Source organism: Myripristis murdjan, chromosome 4 (assembly GCF_902150065.1).
Source record: "Myripristis murdjan chromosome 4, fMyrMur1.1, whole genome shotgun sequence".
NCBI lineage: Eukaryota > Metazoa > Chordata > Actinopteri > Holocentriformes > Holocentridae > Myripristis > Myripristis murdjan.
The window spans coordinates 32,248,898-32,269,710 of record NC_043983.1 but is presented as its reverse complement, the minus strand read 5'-3'; the positions used below and the strand labels follow the sequence as shown (position 1 = coordinate 32,269,710).

The following is a 20,813-nucleotide window of genomic DNA, read 5'->3' as shown; positions in this document are numbered from 1 at the left end:
CACACACACCACTGCGGCCACACCTCAGGACTCCACACCATCCATCAAACACTCATCACCCGAGGTCAGGGATACATAAACAGAGCTGCCAACAGCCCATCAATTAACACAACAGCAGCAGAAGCAGCCAAACAGGCCGTCGTAGCTCCGGCTCCCTCAGTGCCGCAGCACGCACAGCATCAGCATCTTCACACGCTTACACACCACCTTCACGTCCTGCTTATTTTAACACCCTTATCTTTTACGTCTTGATGCTTTTAACCTCTGTCTTATTCACGCTGTCGCCCTGCTTTCCAAGTCCAAGCAACAACAGCTGCGATTTGGGAAAAGCACCCTCTGAGCGGCGGTCAGAGTCTTCGGCGCCTCACCTGGTGTCCGGGACATGCAGAAACCTCTGACTGCTGCAAAGGTGTTCAATGTAAATCTGCTGTTCCATTCATTAACTGGCGTTGTGTTACAGTATAGTGTTCTTCAAGAGGGCAAATTAAATGCAGGCAAGGTGAGGCACTTCACCCCTGTGTACCTGCATGCTGTCAAACTGCATCACAGCAGGTCAAATCTGATTCGAGAAAGCACCGCTGTTCATTACCAAGCCTTATTTATGAGATAAAGAAGGTTTACTGTTGTGAAAATTAACCTTTAAACATAGATCTTCACATCATGGCTGCCACTTTTCACAGTATGTGACAAGATGGGTTCTTCATTATTAGATTAAATGGATTTCTGGTGTTTACTTCTTTCTATTGGTATATATGTATGTATGTTTGCTTTAAACTTTCTTTAACCTGAAGTCATTTGAGATATGATATCTAAGAGATCTAAGAGAGATCTGGCCAAAATAGTGGCAGTTCCTTCTTTGTACTTTGGAATAAATTATCCCACACTGTTGTATAAGCAGAGCTTAACGTGCCATAAGGTATGTTTACTGTTTTCTCTACAAAAGAGATGAAGGCAGCTGACTAACCAGGGAGCCACAGAGCGGAGAAAAATACATTCAAATGAAGTGCTCATTAATGATACTATTAATTAGTATTAATTAGGGCTATATGCCATTACTCTGTATGTGCAGTGGAAAAGAAATCTGTATGTGTTGCTGTCTTGTCTGTGTATTCTACCAACTCATTTGTTTATTTCCAAGGGGATACTGCATGGCCCATATGCTGATGTATACCTACACGCTCTGTTTTCTTTATCTTGGGAGTACATGCACTATTTCCCAGCATGCCTCTGTACCTGTGAGGGGTGAAGGCAGGGCTCCGGGGAGGCCAGGTTGGTCTGAACCGACAGGCTTTTCTCCAGCAGGGCTTGAGGGAATCCCAGTCGATCGAAGGTGCTGCGTTTCCAGTGGTGCCCGTCGCTCTGTGCCAGGGCCTCGTCCTCGCTGAACGCCCTCACCACCGGCCCCGGTAACGGCAGCGGCACCGCCCCGTCGCTTTCATACCCGTCCTTGGAGCTTCCGCTGCCCTGTGCCGCCCCCCCTCCCTGCCCCGAGTCCCAACTGCTCCTCTGCTTCATCACCTGCTGGGCCTCCCACGCCAGCCTGGCCTGGGCCAGCACCGCCTCCGGCATGGTGCCCGCCCCGTCGCCCTCCAGCCCGCAGCGCCCCAGCTCCTGCGGCAGCGACGGCTTGCGGCTCTTGCGCTTGCGGTTTCCTCCAGGAGAGAAGGCCCCGGGACCCCCCGTGGAGGAGGAGTAGGAGTGGTTCTGGCTGGACGTCCAGGAGATGGAGTCCTCGTAGAGCAGCCTCTGGCCCGCCTCCCCGCCCTCGCCACTGTAGTCCAGCAGTAGGCGTGGGTCCCTGATCAGCGACTGGCTGTGCTGCAGGGTGTACGAGCCGCCGTACGAGCCGCCGTAGCCGCCCGTGGTGCCGTATCGCAGCAGGCGGTCGGCTGTCTTGAAGCGGGGGCTGGAGGACGACTGCTCCACGTACACCAGCTGCTTGACATACTCCTTGCCCACCGGGCTGTACTCCAGGCTCTGCGTCTTCTCCGGACACTTCTGCCGGGTCAGAACCAGCTGGCCGTAGGGCGACTGGGCCTGCTTGGGGGAGTGATAGAGCGGCGCCGAAGACTTGCGAGCGGGCGACTTGCCGGTGCCGTAGAAAGAGGAGTCGGAGAGGTTTATGTCAGTGGGCGGCTCCTCGTAGATGGGCGGAGGCTGGTACTCCGACGGCGGCTCCTCGTACAGCGGGGGCTCGTAGGCGTAGCGGGGCGAGGGGGGCTGGGAGTCGGCCGAGGAGCGGCGGTGTGTCCCGGCACCGCCCAGCTCCGCCCGCTTCAGGAAGGGAGACTGGCGGCGATCGGCATAGAGGACGGGTGAGCTGTCCGGCTCGGAGGGGGGGTTCCCCCCGGAGGAGCGGCGGGTTCTGGAGGCGGTGCCCCCGCCAGAGGAGGCGGCGGGGGTGGTGGGGGGGTCGCAGGGGGAGTAACCGTTACCCTGGTGTGCGAGGAAGCTGGGCTCCCTGTCCGTCACCTTGATCAGCATTCGCTCCTTTGTACCAGTGTTCCACCTGAAGGGAGAGGTCCTGAGAGGAGAGGAGAGGAGAGGAGAGGAGATTAAATTCTACTTTATTCAGGCCAGGAGTCAGGAAGATAAAGAGCTGTCTGTCAGATTCACAATGCAGCGGCTGGCAGAACTTTGAAGCGCTGAGGGCAAAGAACAGAGCACTAACCACCGCAGCCAACGGGATTTCACTTACAGCTCCATATAGTCTTCAAATTACCTGCATGTTCCCGTCCGCCCTTCATTTGTGACATGCAAACAGTGTTAATCATCGACACGGCCTCAAACAGTGAAGTAGGTAGAAATACAACCACGGATTCGTCCATGATTACAAACCTGGGACTCTGAATCGGTTTCAAATAGCCGAACAAGCCGACGTGCGTGTTCAGTCATATTAAGTTCTGCTCTGTTATGACATGTTAACAGCTTCAGAAAGTCAATATTCTTTCTTCAGTGTACTGTGTCAAATCTATCTCAGCGCTATTTCTGTTAAAGAATACCCCCCCTCCAGAAGCCCTTCACTGACAATAAGCTGCCACTGCCGCTGTTAGTATTACTGCACTAACACTGACCAGAGGCGATCAATAAATGATTGCAATTCAGACAATAGAGGAAACGCTGCGGGGGAACCAGGAGGAGCACTTTGCCATGACTTCAGCCTGGGCGAGTCCACATTAGATGTTGTCAAGTAAAAATGTCAACCATCTGTTAATCCCAGCTTCTCTAAAATCACAAAGACTGCCTTCATTTTCTACATTCATATAATTATAGAATTTTTTTTTTTGGTTCATAGTCAAACCAAGGAAGCAATTTAAAGACATCACTTTGGGATCTGATCACTTCCCATAAGCACTGTCTTTCATTTTAACACTTAAAAGACCAATTAATTAAATGTATTAATTGATTAATTGTAAAAAAAAAAAAAAAAAAAAAAAGGAACAGATTAATTAAAAAGAAAGAAAGCAATTATTAGTTGGAGCCCTGTAATAAATGGTGTGATACTGAAATGAACGTAATTTTTCTGATGTTTGCCTAATGACTGTGTTTTAAGAAGACTCTGTGCTTCTAATAGGATTATAATCTGCTTTGAATGTGTCACAATGTGCTTCAAGTACAGAGTTGCTGGGCGTTTTTTTTGGTGGCAAACGATATTAGACGCAGGGACTCTGCCACGGCTGATATCTAATGAGCACCAGCCTCTGGCAACGAGACGCCTCTAATCCACCGGTTTAGCTCCGGCTACATTCACAATCTTTCTTTTCCAGCGAGTCGGCCTTAAATCTTTTCTCACAATCTGCCTGTTTGTCAGACAACAGCCAGAAGAGGGAGACTATTGTGGGCCGGAAAACAAGAGGCGAATTAGACGAGAGGGAGGGAAGTGTGAAATCGATTGCGGCATTGGCCACCCTGCGTTTCAAAATACTTCCACATGCTGATCCCTGAGGCCTATCCTGAATAGTGGGAATGTGTGGGTGAATGTTAATGTGTGTGTACTTGTAAGTATGCTAATACACGAGTGTGTGTGTGTGTGTGTGCAAGAGAGGGAGAAAAAGGGAGAGACACTAAGAGGCATAGGACATGCTCAAGAGCCACAGAGCTGTAACCCACTTTCTCTCCCTCTCCTTCTTCTCTTTGTCTCTTCATCCACCTCTCTGCTCTCAAGCCTCTCCTCCTCTGTCATCTCATCTATCTGCTCTTTCGGTCTTGCCAGTAACCCACTACAAAGTGAACATTGTTCCTCTTCTCCGGTATCCATAAATTATTCAGGACCATTTGACCTTCAAATCAATTTACACATTCCCTGCCTCTCCGATCTGTCTCTATCTATCTCCGTCAGTGCGCCGCGAACCCGCAAACCTGCTTCCTTCATCTCCTTTTCCCGAGCAGGAAACTCATTTCTCCTGATCAACCAAGTTACAGTCGCTGAGCTCTTTCATTAGGGTGCCGGGTCTAACCGATTGCAGTGTGTATCAAGCATCAGAAGGTGGATAAATGTGATTGTAGCGGTACAGTAACTGGGCAGAGATCTTGGCCTGCTGAAGACTCCTCATCATCCTCAGATCACATCTAAGGCCACTGTCTGTTTTTACTTTAATCAATTCAAAACCAAAAAAGAAAGGTGGCGCTCATTTGGCTCTCCTTATGTCTCTGTAAAGGTGGAATGATTCACACACACACACACACACACACACACACTCAGAGGTCGGTACATCGCTCAAAATTGAGGTCAGTTTTTGGCAAAGCGTTGGGAATCCCCTTTTCCATTTCCTATTACCCAATCTTACTCACTTTCTCATGAATAATTGACTGCATGTACTTGACCCAAAGAGTCATTTTTTAAGCAGTTAAGGTTCTAAAACATTATCCATTCTAAAACTTACAGCCTTTAATCAAAGTCGAAATTGAATAATGTCTTTACCTGCAAGTCATTTCAATTGGAAGGAAACAGAACCACTGCCATGATAGTGAACGGACCTCATGCAAGAACACTTTTGTATTTTTTTGTCATACTTTTTTCTTGAGGTGGGCTCTTAAACGCCAGATTCAGCGCTCCAGGTGAGCCACTGGGACGCCCTGAGATGCTAAACACATAAACACATAAACTCTTTATTTACCGTGGGATAACCCTTTGAAATGCAGCATCTCGTTTCCAAGGGCGTCCCACACAAAAGCAAAGAAACAGTAGCAAGCAGCACAATCCAAAGAACAGAAAGACAAAATAAAATATTAAGTAACAACCAAGACAAAGACAACACTTAACTAAGACCTCAACAAAGAAAATAAAATCAGGGAAAAAGAAAAATAGAGAAATTAGACCAGATTAGATTATCCTAAACCAATTAGATGATATGATTAAATAAAAAGCGCAATAACAAACATAGAGTGAGGATTGGGGAGTAACAATTAAATTATAATCAGAAGCATTGGCAAACAGATTGTAAATAAGTAAATAACACATTTTTGAATATATGGAGTGGAAACAACACACGATTATTGAACGAATATTATCTCCCAGTGAGAAATTTGTCTTTGGACTCAAGTGTCACTGCATTACAACCTGAGCTGCCATTATACAGATAAATAAGTAGCCCAACAAATAATACAATAACCAAAACATATTGTAACTTATATAAATACACATAGGTTATCTCAATGTGACTAATAAAAGCCCCAAATAGCATAACACAAAGTGTCATCGCGGTAATTTCTCGACTTTTACAAACGATTAGTTTACACTTGGGAATTCTGTATCATCTGCTGGAGGACGGAGGTTCATGGTAACCCTTTACAAAAAAAAAAAGTTATGTTTTGGGAATCAGGCTGATTGTAGAATTGATTATACAAACAGTCCAGAGCTGTTCTCAGTTTTTTGTTCGTACCTCATTAAAAGTTGGGTCTATGAGAATATCGGTGAATACGGTAACTTCTCTTAAATCTCTCCTACATGCCATTTAAAGACAAATTTGTTTGTACGAGTGGTTCTTATGTGAGACCCAATTTTCTCCTCCTTCCCTGTGGACAGGCCGGGGCTTTTCTGACTGAGTTTATGAACCCACCGAGCCAAACAATCGATTACACCGCCGGCGTCGTCTCTCACCGATGGCACGGCTCAGAAATGAATCTCATTCTGGAGTTTGAGATGCCTTTTCTGAAACAGCGGGCTAACTTGGCAAACATGGAACATATTTCAATGCAGCAGTTAATCATTAATAAAATATTACGGCGAACAAGACAGAATGAGGCAGATCAGCCACTAGGATCAAGAAAATGACTCTTGATTCAAGAAAATTCTGGACACAAGTTAGATTATCTCATCCAACTGGCAGATTTCTTTTTACCATATTTGAAGAAAAACAAGATTTTAACACTGAAAATGTTGTTAAATTACTTCTTATGATGGAGATTTTTTTGATATCATTTTGGTCCATAGATTTTGCTCCTTAAATGATAACTTTGGTTTTTTTGAAGTCCATTCCCTTTATATTATTAACTAGTGTCACGCTTTGGTAACTTCCCCAATAACGATTTTGCGACAGTGACTATGAACTACTGCGATTTTGTAGAGTGAACCCTCTGCACCTCTGTATTAGTATAGTGGGTTTTTACACTTAAGGATGATTGAAGTTTTGGCCCCGTAGACCTGAACTGAGCTGTAGATGTGGATCAAGGCCAAGGCTATGGAACCTCCACTGACTGTGACTGGAATAAAAGGAGCAGATTTGAGAAAAACCCAACCTATCCTTTAAGCGATGCAAATTTCTATCTCTAATACGTCTGCATTAACCTCGCTGCTTCCAGTCAGCCGGGCCTGATCATACAAGCACCTCGGTAAAATATTGTTTTCCTCTGCCGGTGTGTTCGGTCCCACAGGTCAGCTTATCTGCGGCCGCTGACCTCTCAAACAGCGTCAGAGTGATTCTATAGATTTTTCCTTTCTCTGCACTCCGCTCTCAGAGACGCTGCCGACTGCACTTTCCATTTGCACAGGTCAAGTCGAAAAGTGGCGACTGACCTTCCCTTATTTTCTCTGCTTTTTCCCTACAAATACCAGAGGTGAGGACGCGCCGCCTCAGTGGCTGCACTCGGGTTTGACTCCATGTCCTTTTAGTTTAAAAAGGGACGAAGAGTGAGAAAATAACGACAATAAAAACATTGTGTTTCTTATAGTAATTTGCTCCCTTAGGCTGCTATTCCACAATATTTGTATCTCCTCATTCGCTTTCATAGCAAAAAAACTAGAAGCACATAACTGAACAAGAACAAAGTAGATTATGTCAGTATGAAAAACAAGAAGTCCCGGTACTCATTTTTAAGGAAATTAAATGTCTCATTTCTTGTTATTTTCTTATTCGAATTGGAAAGTAGATCCGGCAGGTGTTGTCTGCAGGAAACTTGTGCATAGTAACCTTCCACCAGGAAAAAAAAAAAAACCTGACAGTGCTTTAACAAATAATTGTAATTGCATGCAAAACAATGGGTACTGGGACTTGTTGTCTTCTTGTATTGTCATAATCTGCTTTCCTCATGTTGGTTTATGGGCTGAAAGTGTTATTTTAGGAGCTGTTTTGCGATGGAAGTGAATGGAGAGATACAGATCCAGTGATGTGGATGAGCAGCCCAGAGGAGCAGCTAATGAGGAGATTTCACCTCCATGTGGGCTCACATCACACCCAGAGAGCGAGACAGCACAACACCACAACAAAGTTCAGTTGGAAGTGCAGTTCATACCTCAGTGAAAACAGCGTCTCTGCTCTGAAACTGACACTATTTGGGTTAAAAGGGTTTTTCCGCACCTGCCCAAGAATCCCAGCTTCACTCTTACTGGTTGATTATAACAAGACGTCCGTGTAAACCTCAGTCCAAGCACCGACGCATTCTTGAAATTCATGTTCTCCATTAGGTTTGAATGTAACAAGCACTTCACATCACATCTCACTGCAGGCACAATGTCTCATGTCCCACATTAACGGAAGGTGATACCATCTTCAATGTCATTAGTCACTTGTGGCTGCATGGCTGCCTCGGTGCAGAAGGGCATCAGGTCATCTGCTGAGCACTTCATCAAAGGTTTATACTCCAAAATATCTCTTAAATATCTCCCAGTAGAGCTGAAGGACTGAGGGAGGCTTGTGCATAAATCTAATTAAATAGTCTTCCGCCGCCAAACAAGTCATTTTTATAGAAAATTAAAGGGACTGAGGAACAGACTGAGCGGGAACAGAGCTGCACTCTGTTTCATTTTGTATTGCAGGATGCTGTTTAGCTCTTTGGAGATCAGTGACCAAAATTAAAAAGACCAAATTGACAAACAACAACAATAATAGTCCCTGGCAGAGGTGATGCATGCAAGTACCAGTTTCCGATTTGCATTTTAAGCGAACTGGAGGTCTAGTTGGATGGAGACGATATGGAGCTCTGTGCTGCCTAAGCAAAACGTTTCACTGAATCTCCTGAAGTCTGCAGCAGCAGGATGTGCTCTTACATGAAAGGACGCCTTCAATTCAATCATCTAACACATCGTCCGACTCCAGCTCGCTTTCTCAGGCAGCTAACATGAATTTAAAAAAAAAAAAAAAAAAAAGAAAGAAAGAAGGTATGACCTGACTGCTATAGCTACACTGAGGTGCAGACCGCCTGGAGAGAAAAAAAAATCAATAAACTTTTTAATTTGTCATAGAAGTCCTAACATTTTACAGCACGTCAACACTTTTTTCCCATGAATATTTAGTTTGTGTTGGCACTACACTGGCCATCTGCCACTATCGTACATACGTATATGAGTGTGTGTGTGTGTGTGTGTGTGTGTGTGTATGTGTGTGTGAAAAAGAGAATGAGTTGATGCTGCAGATATGACCAGATCCAATAATTGGGTGAGAGCAGATCTCCAAACTATCCAGAGTGACAGCCTGCAGCTGGACATGTCACCTGACACACACACACACACACACACACACACACACACTGGAGCTGGTCTGCAGCAAAGATGTGAAGACAGAAGTGGCTTCAGGGCCGGTTTCAGGTCTAAACAAACACACTGCACTGCTTCCCCTCCTTGTTGAGAGAAAATCAACCCGTTCTGTTGTTCTGTTCCCAAACAGAGCGAGTAATATGGCGATAAGTATTTAAAAATAACAACAGTGTCATTTTCATTACCGTCACGTCACTTCTCCTCCACAGATAAACAGGAGAAAAAAAAGTGACAACAAGCCGCGATCAAAAAACTGCATTCTGAGAGATCACAGCTTTAAGAAGAATGCAGCTGCAGCAATTTGGCAGCATTTGTCAGGTTTGTACCAAATGACAAGCCAGAGCCATCAAATGCTGACAATGTGGGTGTGCGATTTTCATGAGGAAAGTTACAGCCGGAGATGGAAACACTTTCAAATTTACGTGCCGTTCTCGGACTAAATCACCCGCCAACCGCTGCGAGGATGGACTTTAAGTCATCAAGTCCAACAAACTGTCAAATCACTGAGTTTAAATGCGTCTCTTTGGAATATGCAGTGTTGAGAAAAGCCTCAGTGGAGTGTGGTCAACACCGTGTGTGTGTCAGGGAAAATTTGGGGAAGATTTAAAGAAGGGCTACTTTGAAAAAATAAAACTGGCCGAGAGCTACTCATGTCATACATTACTTACGTGTATTCATATGTCATATCAAACCTCTCATTAATGAACTTTAAATCCATATCAGTTAAATGAGGCAGGTTTTTGCATGTACCCAATGTTGCCCAAAGCCCACATTTTGCATCCAGGTAAAAAAAAAAAAAAAAAAAAAATGCACATCTTGAATCCAATGTAAAATATCAATGTATAAAATTCACATGACATAGTAGGCCTATATTAGAGTTCTCATCGGGCCTGAAAATTAAGACCCGACCCGACCCGGGCCTGACTGGGCCAGCCCGAGGCCCGACCCGACCCGACTAATTAGCCGAACTTTAGGCCCGACAGCCCGATAAAGCCCGAAAAAAAAAAATCGCCAAATTCGCCATTATTTAGCAGAGCCGGTCGGCCGCGGCACCAGGGCACCATCAGTCAGTATCAGGCGAGCCGGCCGCGGCACCGGCCAGCATGAGGCAGCTCACCTGTCAGATCCGGCAGACCTGACGGGTGGGCGCGGTACCGGACGGTGCCGCGTCCGGCCCGCCTGATGCCGACTGATGGTGCCGCGGCATGTGCGGGTCAATACGGTAGTCTAGAAAACTGGAGATTTTTTTTTTTTTTTTTTTTTTTTTCTCGTGCGCCCCCAAGTAGATTGCGCCCTGGGCAGTTGCACTACCCATAGCAAAAACCGTCCCTGCTGCCGAGTGTGCCAGCACAGCGGGATGCTGCTGCAAATCTCTCTCACTTGTTTGCGCTGCGCTCGCACAGCTGGTTGTCTGTCTGTCACTGAAAGTTTAGCCTCCAAATGCAATCCAGTCTCTCACTCTCTCCACCAGTCACATAAAAATGAAACGTCATAATCAATAACACAACACATAATTCTATTTTTTTATTTAAAAAAAAAAAAAAAAAAAAAATCCCCCACAGAACCCGAAGCCCGACCCGACCCGCCCAATTCACGTAAATTTTAAGCCCGACCCGACCCGAAAATGTCGGGTCGGGTCGGGTCGGGTCGGGTTCGGGCAGAATATGAGAACTCTAGCCTATATCAAAACACTTGAAATTCACACAAAAGTCACAGAGGAGTTATTACAGTCAACTTATCAAAGCATGACAAATCCACGAGAGAGGTGTTTGCTGGAGTGGCTTTTCCACTTCTGTTCCCTCTTATCACTCTTAGTCATGTAAATGTTTATCTATCAGCCTTGTCCTGAATTACTATGATTTTCTGACATTTTTATTTGAAAAAAAAAAAAAAAAAAAAAAGAGCCTCACAAAGGAAAGTGGAGCCAAACAAGGCAGATCCTTTCAGGGCTGCTTGGTGGATGATCTCATAGTTTAGCAGTTTAAGGGCAGGGTGGGACATCTTGTGTATCTGAATGGAATGAAACGAGATGCAGATGCCAGATTTTTTTGTACATAATTGTTAACCCTTTTGATGATATACTCCTTCTGCAGCTTGCAGGGTTTTTCCTGCATATAAAATTACGAGGCGGCCGCCTCCGCCTAATTTCGTGCCGCCCCCGGCTCTCAAAACTCTGACTTCGGCAAAATTGTTATTTTCTGACAAGCGTTGTGGTAGATGGATGTCATTTTAACTGCAGTTGCAGCATTGCGCCGACGTGGTGGCGCTGTATCAACAAGAGTGCATCGGAAGTCGCTGCCAAAACTGCCAAAGAGGAAGAGCAGAGCCGAGAAATTCCCTTCCTCGAGGATTTTGTTTTGTGTTTCGGTTTCTTTCACTAGTGTGTGTGTTAATCGGCATCCTGGTAGTGGAAGTGAAAATGCAGCTTAGTTTGACTGCTATATGATGGTATACCACGAGCTCACACACGCTGCCGATCTGTGTGGTGTGTGTGTTTGCGGGGAGTATTTGCCCGCTCACGTGTGAATTAAAGGATCTTGTCAAACCAACCGACCTCTCTCGAATTTCCACTTTCCCAGCCATCCTCTTAGCTAGCTGTTTGTGTTTAAAACACAGTTCACTAAGTTCAGTACGTTAAAAAAAAAAAAAAAAAACCTGCCAGTGGAACAAGGAAAAATGATCCTGAAACAAGTGAAAGTGGTCTAAAAACAAGTTACTTTTTAGGCTCCTGTCTTATTTTACCGGGATTTCCAGGCTACAGCAGCGCACTGACATAGATTGTGTAACAAAGTGAAGAGTTGCCACTCCGCTCTATTTTCACTGGCTAACAGCAGCACACTGGCTTAGCTTGTCTACTCAGAGAGAGTAGATCAGGATGATCAGGATGGTACCACCTCTGCCTCGATTTGAGCCAGGAAAAACCCTGGCTTGTAATCTATAGTCCCTGATTTCCATCTGATTTTGTTTCATTAGTGCCAAAAAAGACGTGACACTGAGAGATTTTCCAAGTAATGCTTTCACATTAGAAACCAAACAGTGGTTCAGTTCGATCTGGACCGACACCACCTCTTCTCGTCAGACTGAGGATCAGAACCGCTGTCTAAGGAAGGTTTCGCACCTGTAATTTTGGTTCTGATCAAACTGAAAAGTCTGAAAGTCCAGACCAAACATGGTCGGTGTGAAAGGCCCCTCGGTCTTTTACAATTCTTTTCAGTTCCACTCTGTCCTTCACAACATGCCTGCTATTTATTAAACAGCTGCAAAACCTTGGAAACACAGTTTGTCCATCATTTAAGGCACACACACCATGCCACTGCAGTGTGTGTGTTCTCTCCTGTATGGATGTGTGTTTAAGGCAGGAAGAGATATGGTAAGTGTGGTTGATTAGACATTCTATTGTGAGTTTTGTGTGCAAATTCCTCTGCCACCAAACAGCAGGTGCAGAACTGGAGCAGGACAATATTAACCTGAACTCTGTAGAAATCTAAATGACAGCCACAGACTAAGGCTGGGTTCACCACAAGAAGTGAGTATTTTGTTATCTAACAAAAAGGATACCAAAATAGCTTCTTAGAAAGAGTGCAGTATCATATTTTTAAGGGTGCCTTGGTGGCTTGCACCAAACACAGAAGATATATTAAATGTATAGGCTTCAGTTACCTTGGCATCATTAGTGCCATCACCTCCCTCCGCCTGTTGTGATGTGTGTGTGTCTGCTGGACGAGCTGCGGCGCCTGGCTCAGCGCCCTGTGGCGGCCGCCGGTCACAGCAGCTTGTGGTTTAATGAAGGCAAAGATTTCTTTACTTCTTCTTTCTTTTTATGCTTCTTGCTTTTTTTTTTTTTTTTTTTATTCTTAACACATTTATTTTCTGTGAAATGGATGCCCAAGTTCTAATTTTGACTGCAGGTATAACTCCATAATATCAAAGTGCACTGTCAGTTCATTAACAAATAAATCAGTGCTGCTGTTTGTCTTTTCTTTCACTTATTAAAGTGGTTGAGGGCTGCATGTAGCACTAACGTCAGTGCTCCACCACTGAAGGGCATACATTACTGTGCAAAACTGCAAGTAGAAAGCGGTCAAGGCACTGACTGCATAATTATCTGCCGCCTCCTTAAATCTGACTTTAATTCCATGCAGATTCTGTCTGCAAATTGCCTGAAAGGAACAGGGCACAGTGTGCTGCAGCTCTCATGAAGGTAAACCTGGTCCTGAGCTGTCAGCCGTGTTTCTGGAGTCATGTGCTCTTCACCTTCATCTCCTCTTCTTTATCCTGATCTCTGCAGCCATTCTTCCTCTCTTCCTGCCCTCCATCTCTCCACTCATCCCTCTGTCTTTAAGAAGATCCTTGGTGTGCGTTGGCGTGGCGGAGGCATCCAGAGGTCACAGGCTTCTATCTGTCAGAGGAAGCTGTGTGGTCGTGACAAACTGCCCCTCCTGCTCTTCTTAACTGGCTAAAGACACACAGCCTCTGGAGAGGCAGCACACACACCGAGTGCTGACACCGCATACCCGCTTGTTTCCACAAATCAGACCGCTGGACCACTAACCGGCACGACTAAAGGCTGCTGTTAACGAGGTGTGATGACAGAGAATATCCCAACCCTTCATTTACTTCACTAGTCGGACACAGCAGATGCTCTCCGGCTCCAGGACATGTGCAGTTTTCAGAAAGACTGACTCAAAACCTTTGAGGCGTTGTTTTTAATGCAGCTTAACAGAATTCAATGTAAGAACAACTTAGACAGTAAAACACAGACCTGAACCACGGCAAAACAAATTCCATAAAGTCTATTTGTAGCTGATGCACAGCTAATGAAAGTTGTGACAGTACAAAAGGGCAGTATAAGGAAAAGGGCAACAGGAAATTAATTATGGGACATGAATTCCAATTATGTTTAGTGAAGCAGATAGGATGCATATCATTGTCATCAGGTGGAAACCTCATAACTCCAGTATTGGTGGTTTTCATTGTTTAACTTCGAGGATTGCATGGTTCTTTATGGACAGAGAAAGCTCTTCTTCTTCTTCATGTGTGTGACACATTTTTAAATGTCCACTGAAGAAGCTTGAAACTCCTCAGCTGTTTTCATTTGCTCCTGGAAATCTGACATTTCTAATATTTTCGAGTGGCTGCAGTGATACTGCACGACTCTCCCTGCTCTGGAGTAACCTGAGAGGACAAAGAGGCCTGTCATCAGCTGCTGCTACAGTAGGACCTCTAATAACTGTATTTAAGACATTTTCAACACCTTGAAAATGTGGCCTCCTGCAGGGTTATGTGGAGGTGTGGGCATGTTTCTTTGTACTTGAGGGCATATCTTCCATGAATAAAATCAGAAAATTAAAAATTTCTCTGATTCACCGCTTTATTCTCAATGCCCAGCTCGGCTCATTCGACCACCGCTGTTCTCTTTCTCTCTCTCTCTCTCTCTCTCTCTCTCTCTCTCATTTGAAGGCAGAGCTGACCTGACTGTTTCCAGAACATTAGCCAAGGCAGAACTACTAAACTACAACAATAACCTAAAGCACATTTATATAGCACTAAAATCATGATAAGTGGAGTAACTGAAAAAACAAAATAGTGCTAATACCACATATGACCACATGTGGCGCTGTTAAACCACCCTTGAATGGACCAGCTGTGTCCAGTCGGCCACTGAACTGACTTCTTCCTGTCAGCTTGCTAACATCAGCCTACAACACACAGCAGCAAGGCTTTCTCTGATGAAGCACATTAATAACAAGCCTGATGACGGTTTTGTTATTCAATAACCTGCTGCAGAACGCTTTAACTGGCCATTCAGAATTGAGTATAAAAAGCGACAAAATGTGTTTGAAATAATTTTGTGAGTTTTTGAGATGAGTTCAAACCAAATGTGCACATATTTTATTGTCATCTGCAGCGACTGGACCTGGGTGGGTTGCATTAACACTTCAGCTAGCCTACTAGGCTGCTAAACGATCCCTGTCTTACTTAGCCTGTTGTTTCCTTCTGATTTTCTTTTCTTGTCTGGTGATAATTCAGCTTCATGAACCAAATGATTCATGCTCCCCAGACAAATTAAAAGTAATATCTGTGCTGTAATAACTATTTTGTCTCCAGCAAGTGTCATTGTTGATTAACGGCAGCTAATGGACCTGACTGTCTGCGCAGAGTGATGAATCCAACCTGATTGAGGTGATCGTCCATGGAAACGGTCAGTGATTGATAACGACAGTCATTATTCAGAAATATCAGCCTGCAGAATGCCCTCAATGACCAATCAGAGCTTCCCTGCAGATTTGTGTGTGGGAGGAAAATTGAGAGCTAGAATGATAATGATAATATCAAAACATATGCACCCGCCCCTGTGTGATCAAAATGCCATTTGAATCAATTCAGGATGAAGGCTTTCCACAAAAAAAAAAAAACAAAAAAAAAAACTATTACTAGTCTATTACTGATCAGCTCTCCAGTGAAGATGTATTCAGTTTATGTGGTGAATGTGAATAGCAATAGCTTGTGCGCTCACAGAGAGTGTATACGCTGTGTGTGTGTGTGTGTGTGTGTGTGTGTGCGTGTGTGTGCGTCCTCTCACTGGAGCAGAGAAGACATTTACAGGACACTGTGACCCCAGCCAGGCGTATCCACCAATCACTGCAGACTGCAGCAGATTACAGCAAACCAGCAAAAGACAGACTGGTTAGAGAGAGAGGAGGCGGAAGAGTGATGGAGGGATAGAGAGAGAGAGAGAGAGAGAGAAGGGAGAGAGGGGTGGTGGTGGGGGGGGGGGGGGGGGGGGGGGGAGTGAGAGATTAAACTGACCGTAAAGAAAGGAGGTGAGCGGCTCTGAAGGTGAGAGGGGAAGAAAATGAGCAGAGGAGAAATGTACCAATTAATTGGGACACATAAATACGAGAGAGGCAAAGACAAAGACACAGTGATAAGGACATGAAGAGAGAGAGAGGAGGGGGAGGACAGAGAGAGAGAGAGAGGCAGAGAGAGAGAGAGAGAGAGAGAGAGAGAAGGATGGAGAGAAACAGACTGAGACACTGATTGCACAGTAATACAGGAAATCTACATTATCCTGGGTGACACATACGAATTGCTCCGATTTGTATGAAAGCACTAAAAGTGGGAGACATGCTCAGTCTGATGCTCTGCACATTTTCCAGAGCTGGAGACGTGCAAGCAAAAAATAGTATTGACCGGCCCGTGGCACCCGTTTTTCTTTCTGCCATTACCAGCGTGGGCTCCCTGCGTATCTGCCGGACTGACCGTGACAGGGTTTTAAAAATCTGTCTACACCGACTGTAGCGCCGAGGAAAACATCACAAAGACTGACTGTAGGAATACGCCAGAGAGAGGCGAGAGCGCTGCCATTTGACTATTTATGACGATGAAGGCATATGGAAAAAAGGGAGGCAATGTTCTCGGGTCTCGTAAAACTGCAGTTCCACAGAAATTAATTTGCAGCAACACAAGGTCGACATAACAAGACACGCAGGGCCAAAGGCGGATCGCGGCTCCTGCTGCCAGTCAGGAGAGCTGCAAACAGACAGAGGAGGGCAAGAACACCACCACACCACGCTGTCCGGTGGAAATTACAAGAAAAGAAAAGCAGAGGAGAAGAGATGGAGACTGTCCTTGTAAATAAAAAGGTGTTGCTGCTCCTTCAGTTGCTATGCAGGCTTCACAGATGCTGCTGCCTCCGCCTCAGGTTAGACGACACACCAGATGCCAGACTCTACTTTACTGATGAAGTCTGACCTCGGGACGTTTACATCCTCGACTGGCTCCGGCTACATTTTCCAGGTTTGCCGGCCTCATCTGGCACAGTGGAACCGGCTGGATTAACTGTGAAAATTGTAAAAGCCCATCCATCTGGCACACTGCACCACGGAGCAGCCCAAACGCAGGCAGGTAGTAAATGAGTAATAGTAGAAAAAAAGGCCTTTGTTTTTCATCTGTCTGAGGATTAGATGATTATTTCCAAAGGTGTCAATTCACTAAAGCCTGAGCTTAGTTCCTCTTAAACTAACACATTAACTGGAGATTTTCTGGAAACAAAGTGGAGAAAAAGACTGAGATGACTGAGAAGATATTATCTGGACAGTGCTGAAAAAATTGGCCACTTCACACCAAACTATCATCTCTAGAGGGAAAACTGGTACTGAAGGCTGCCCTAAGGATTTTTTTTTTTTTTTTTTTTTTTTTTTTTACAACTATGGCTTTCAAATAAATGTCTAACAATTTTGGAATTTACTCTCCATTATGGTCAAACCTGAAGGTCAAACCGAGGCAAAGGCTCTCCTATCACAGCTGGTGCCACATCTTTCCACTGACAACTGGCATTCATATCTATTTCCAGTCCAAAGTCTGAAATTATCAAGAGGCGAATGCCAGTAACATTTGTGCCTGCAGAATGAATCCAGTCTTTGGCCTGTCTGATGTCAAACTGTGGCAGCTGACATCCAAACACCAGCTCTAACCAAATCACATGGAACCACAACCACAACGCTCTGGATCACTGGCTTCTGCAGCTTGGACAGACTTCTGACTCTGCTGTGTTTCATGATGAACTTCTATTATAAATGGGGAAGTTCATGTTAACACACAAAGGGGGGAGTTAGAGGCTCTGCGTGGGTACGTTTGGGACACTGCTCTCACCTGTCCGCCTCGTCCCGGCTGCCCTGTTTGTCCGTCAGCTCCTGGTCCAATGAGGACGAGGTGCTTCCCTCTCGGCTCACCCCGCTGTTGCGTCCCGGGCTGTTGTCGGCCGACGCCCTCCCCCCGCCCCCTCCGGCAGGGCGGGGCGTGCCGCCCTCGGTGTGCTGCTTCAGCGTCTGCAGCTTGGCCAGCGGGATGATGTCGCAGCCCTGCGGCCGGTGCCACACGGTGCGCTGGGTGGAGGCGTTGTAGTAGTAGAAGCGGGACGTGTTGGGGTCGAACAGCTCCCACCACTGGTTGTCGCCGGTGCGTTTGATGCGTACGCCCTGCGGCGGGTCCCACACGCACTCGCCCGTCAGCAGGTTGGCGTACATGCGCTCCCGCGTACGCGGCTCGATGATTTCCACCCATTCCAGCCTGCAGGGGGAGACAGAGAGTTAGAAGGCATGTCGACTGGTTTCTAGAGGGTTGTTAAGTGATGTGACGCCCTCTGGTGGCCAAACTGAGGTTTCACAGCTCAAATAACAACAACTGACTCACTAAGAGCCAATCAGACGACACTGCAGAGCAAAATCACTCTGCAACACTGTGTGCTAATAAACTGAGGCTTCACAAAGCTGTGATGAGCTGCAGGGGACAGGTGGCTTTACTGGCTCCCATAATGCTCTGAGGCTGTACCACTGGGACTCACAGCTAACGCTATCCAGGACACACACACACACACACACACACACACACACACCTAACTGTGCATTCATAATCTCATACTCTGGCAGACACACCTGGGAATGCTTGAGCCTTAAGATAGATACTGTACAGTGTGTGCGTGTGTGTGTGTGTGTAAGACATAAGCAGACAACACACACACACACACACACACGCAGAAAAATACCACCAAGGCAGGATGTTGGCCCTGCTGGTTTGCCGCGGGCCGTGTTTACACACAGATCAAAAATGCAATTATAATGTGATTATGGCAATAATGTGAGTAAGGCAGAGCCCATGTAAACACAACAGTCTTATACTAACGCGATTAGGCTTTCAGTTGGAGAAAGCTTAATCGCAGTGACATATGTGGAGTGGTGTGAGTTTAATTGCATTAATAGACAGCAGTTTGGACATGTATACACCTGAGTCACAGCTCTGTGATTCAGTTGACACAGATTTATGTTTTGTTTATGTTGCAGGACAAGAACTTCCTTTTTTTTTTTTTTTTTTTTTGGCTGCTTTTTTAGACGGGCGTACGCACCACAATGGTGACATTTTTAGTTGAGTGTCACAACAACTTGAGGGTGGATTTGTCAGAGCAAGTAAACAAGTTCACATGAGCTGGAGAGCACTGAAGCCTGGAGACCAGACATTTATAGAAACTTTATACTTTTATAATTTTGATTATTGCAGAGAGACTTGAGCAGGCAGAGAAGCGTTCCAGGGTGCCATCAATCCTCCTCTTTATCTTGTGTCAAAGTAAGAACAAAAAGTCACAGTGTCTTATTCAGCAGGTTGGAGCTGGAGCACGTTTCTGAAAACCCCTTCACTGCAGCTAAAACACGAAAATTCTGCAGTTAAATACTTAAATTACAAAAACAGACAAAAGCAAATCTCCTGCACAGCCACTAAATTTCTCAGGGTGCTGGTCAAGCGTATGAAATTCAAAAATCTTAAAAAAAAAAAAAAAAAAAAAAAAAAAAAAAGTCAAAAGTGTGCCCATCCAGCTTCTCATAACAGTGAAAAAGCTGCACTTGTGCGTGCACACTTCAAAATGATGTGTGTCAGGGAAGTGCTGAGCATACGACCCGAGGCTTTCATTATATTATATATTATATATATATTATTCATTATACAGCACGAGGACTGTGAGCTTTTTAAGTGCAAGTTTTGCTTTTGTTTTTGCGTTTGTAAAAATGTAAATTACAGCCGGACTTTCTTCCAGTGGATCAGAGATGGCCAGTCAGGGGTTGAAGACAAACCACAGGGGAGTAATTGATAAAAAAAAAATTATGCATTATAGGTGAAATATCCATTTAATGCTTAATTTCATACTCAATTTTGACTTTTTAGCTCTGCTTGTGCCGCAACATGCAAACAACACCCATTTGCAAACAAACTCGTGTTGTGCTTCCTACAAAAAAAAAAAAAAAAAAAAAAAAAAATTTTCCCACTGCTCAAATTCATGTTGTTTTCGGAGGCAGATCCAAGCCGAGGCAAAGCAGATTTATTTATACAGCACATTTCATACCCTGAGACAATTCAAAGAGCTTTACAGAAAAATAAAAATACATTTAATTTGAAAAATGCAGAGCCACTTCATTCATTTTGGAGAGGAACAGTCCCGGTGGCTTGTTCTCGCCACAGGGAAGAGGCAGATGGGTCAAACTTACACTGATGGGGTTTGAGTTTCTCTTCTCTTTGTCTGCTCTGTCACTGTATTTAAAACCAACAGGAAGCATAAACACATAACTTCCTGTGCAGCAGAAGATTTTTTTCCCCCCAAAAAGAGAAAGCGACGTCGAGTGATTCGAACAGCTCGGTTGAATCATGATTGCGTTACATTGTTGGCAGCAGAGAGTCGCAAAACAGACAAGGATTTATACGAAAACACAAAATATCAGATGAGATTTGCTCCTCCTCGCGAGGTTGTTCTACCTTGACAAGTTCTTCCCAGTGGCTATCAGCAATTTGACAGAAATATTTGATTCCTTCAGCTGTGAAATATTCTGCTTTCAGCCCAAACACACCCGAGTCTCGCTGCCCTACAACACAACGAGGCCGACACAAACACAGAATCAATATTTTCCTCAAGCACGCGGCCAATCTACGGCTAAAGTCTGCTTCATGTGTATTAGTGATTAGATTACCAAATTGCTGTGGGATTACACAGAGCGAACACATATTGCACATAATAAATAGGGAACCCACTCACAGAGCTCTGCATATAGCAGGGAGGCTGCTCCCGCTCACCCACACACACACACACACACACACACGCACGCGCACACACACATACACGCGCGTACACGTACATGCATGCACGTCTCTTTCTAGTTTTAGTGTAGCTCAGTTTTAGTGTCCCAGAAGGAGGAAGGAAAGGTTTGGGATGACTCACACACACCTACACAGCAAACACACACACACACGCACACACACACACACAAACAAACACACACACAAAGAGGGATCAATTTAA

At 45.1% G+C, this 20,813-nt stretch overlaps 1 protein-coding gene across 1 annotated transcript in view; it reads right to left on the bottom strand.

The window, feature by feature from the left end:
* arhgap39 (Rho GTPase activating protein 39) overlaps window positions 1-20,813 on the bottom strand; it is a 127,094-nt gene that overhangs the window by 25,963 nt on the left and 80,318 nt on the right. Inside the window, exons 2-3 of the mRNA XM_030049883.1 lie at window positions 17,627-18,043; window positions 1,234-2,524 (exon numbers count right to left, since the gene is read on the bottom strand). Of these exons, the coding sequence (XP_029905743.1) occupies window positions 1,234-2,524; window positions 17,627-18,043 (1,708 nt within the window). The remainder of the gene's footprint in view (window positions 1-1,233; window positions 2,525-17,626; window positions 18,044-20,813) is intronic.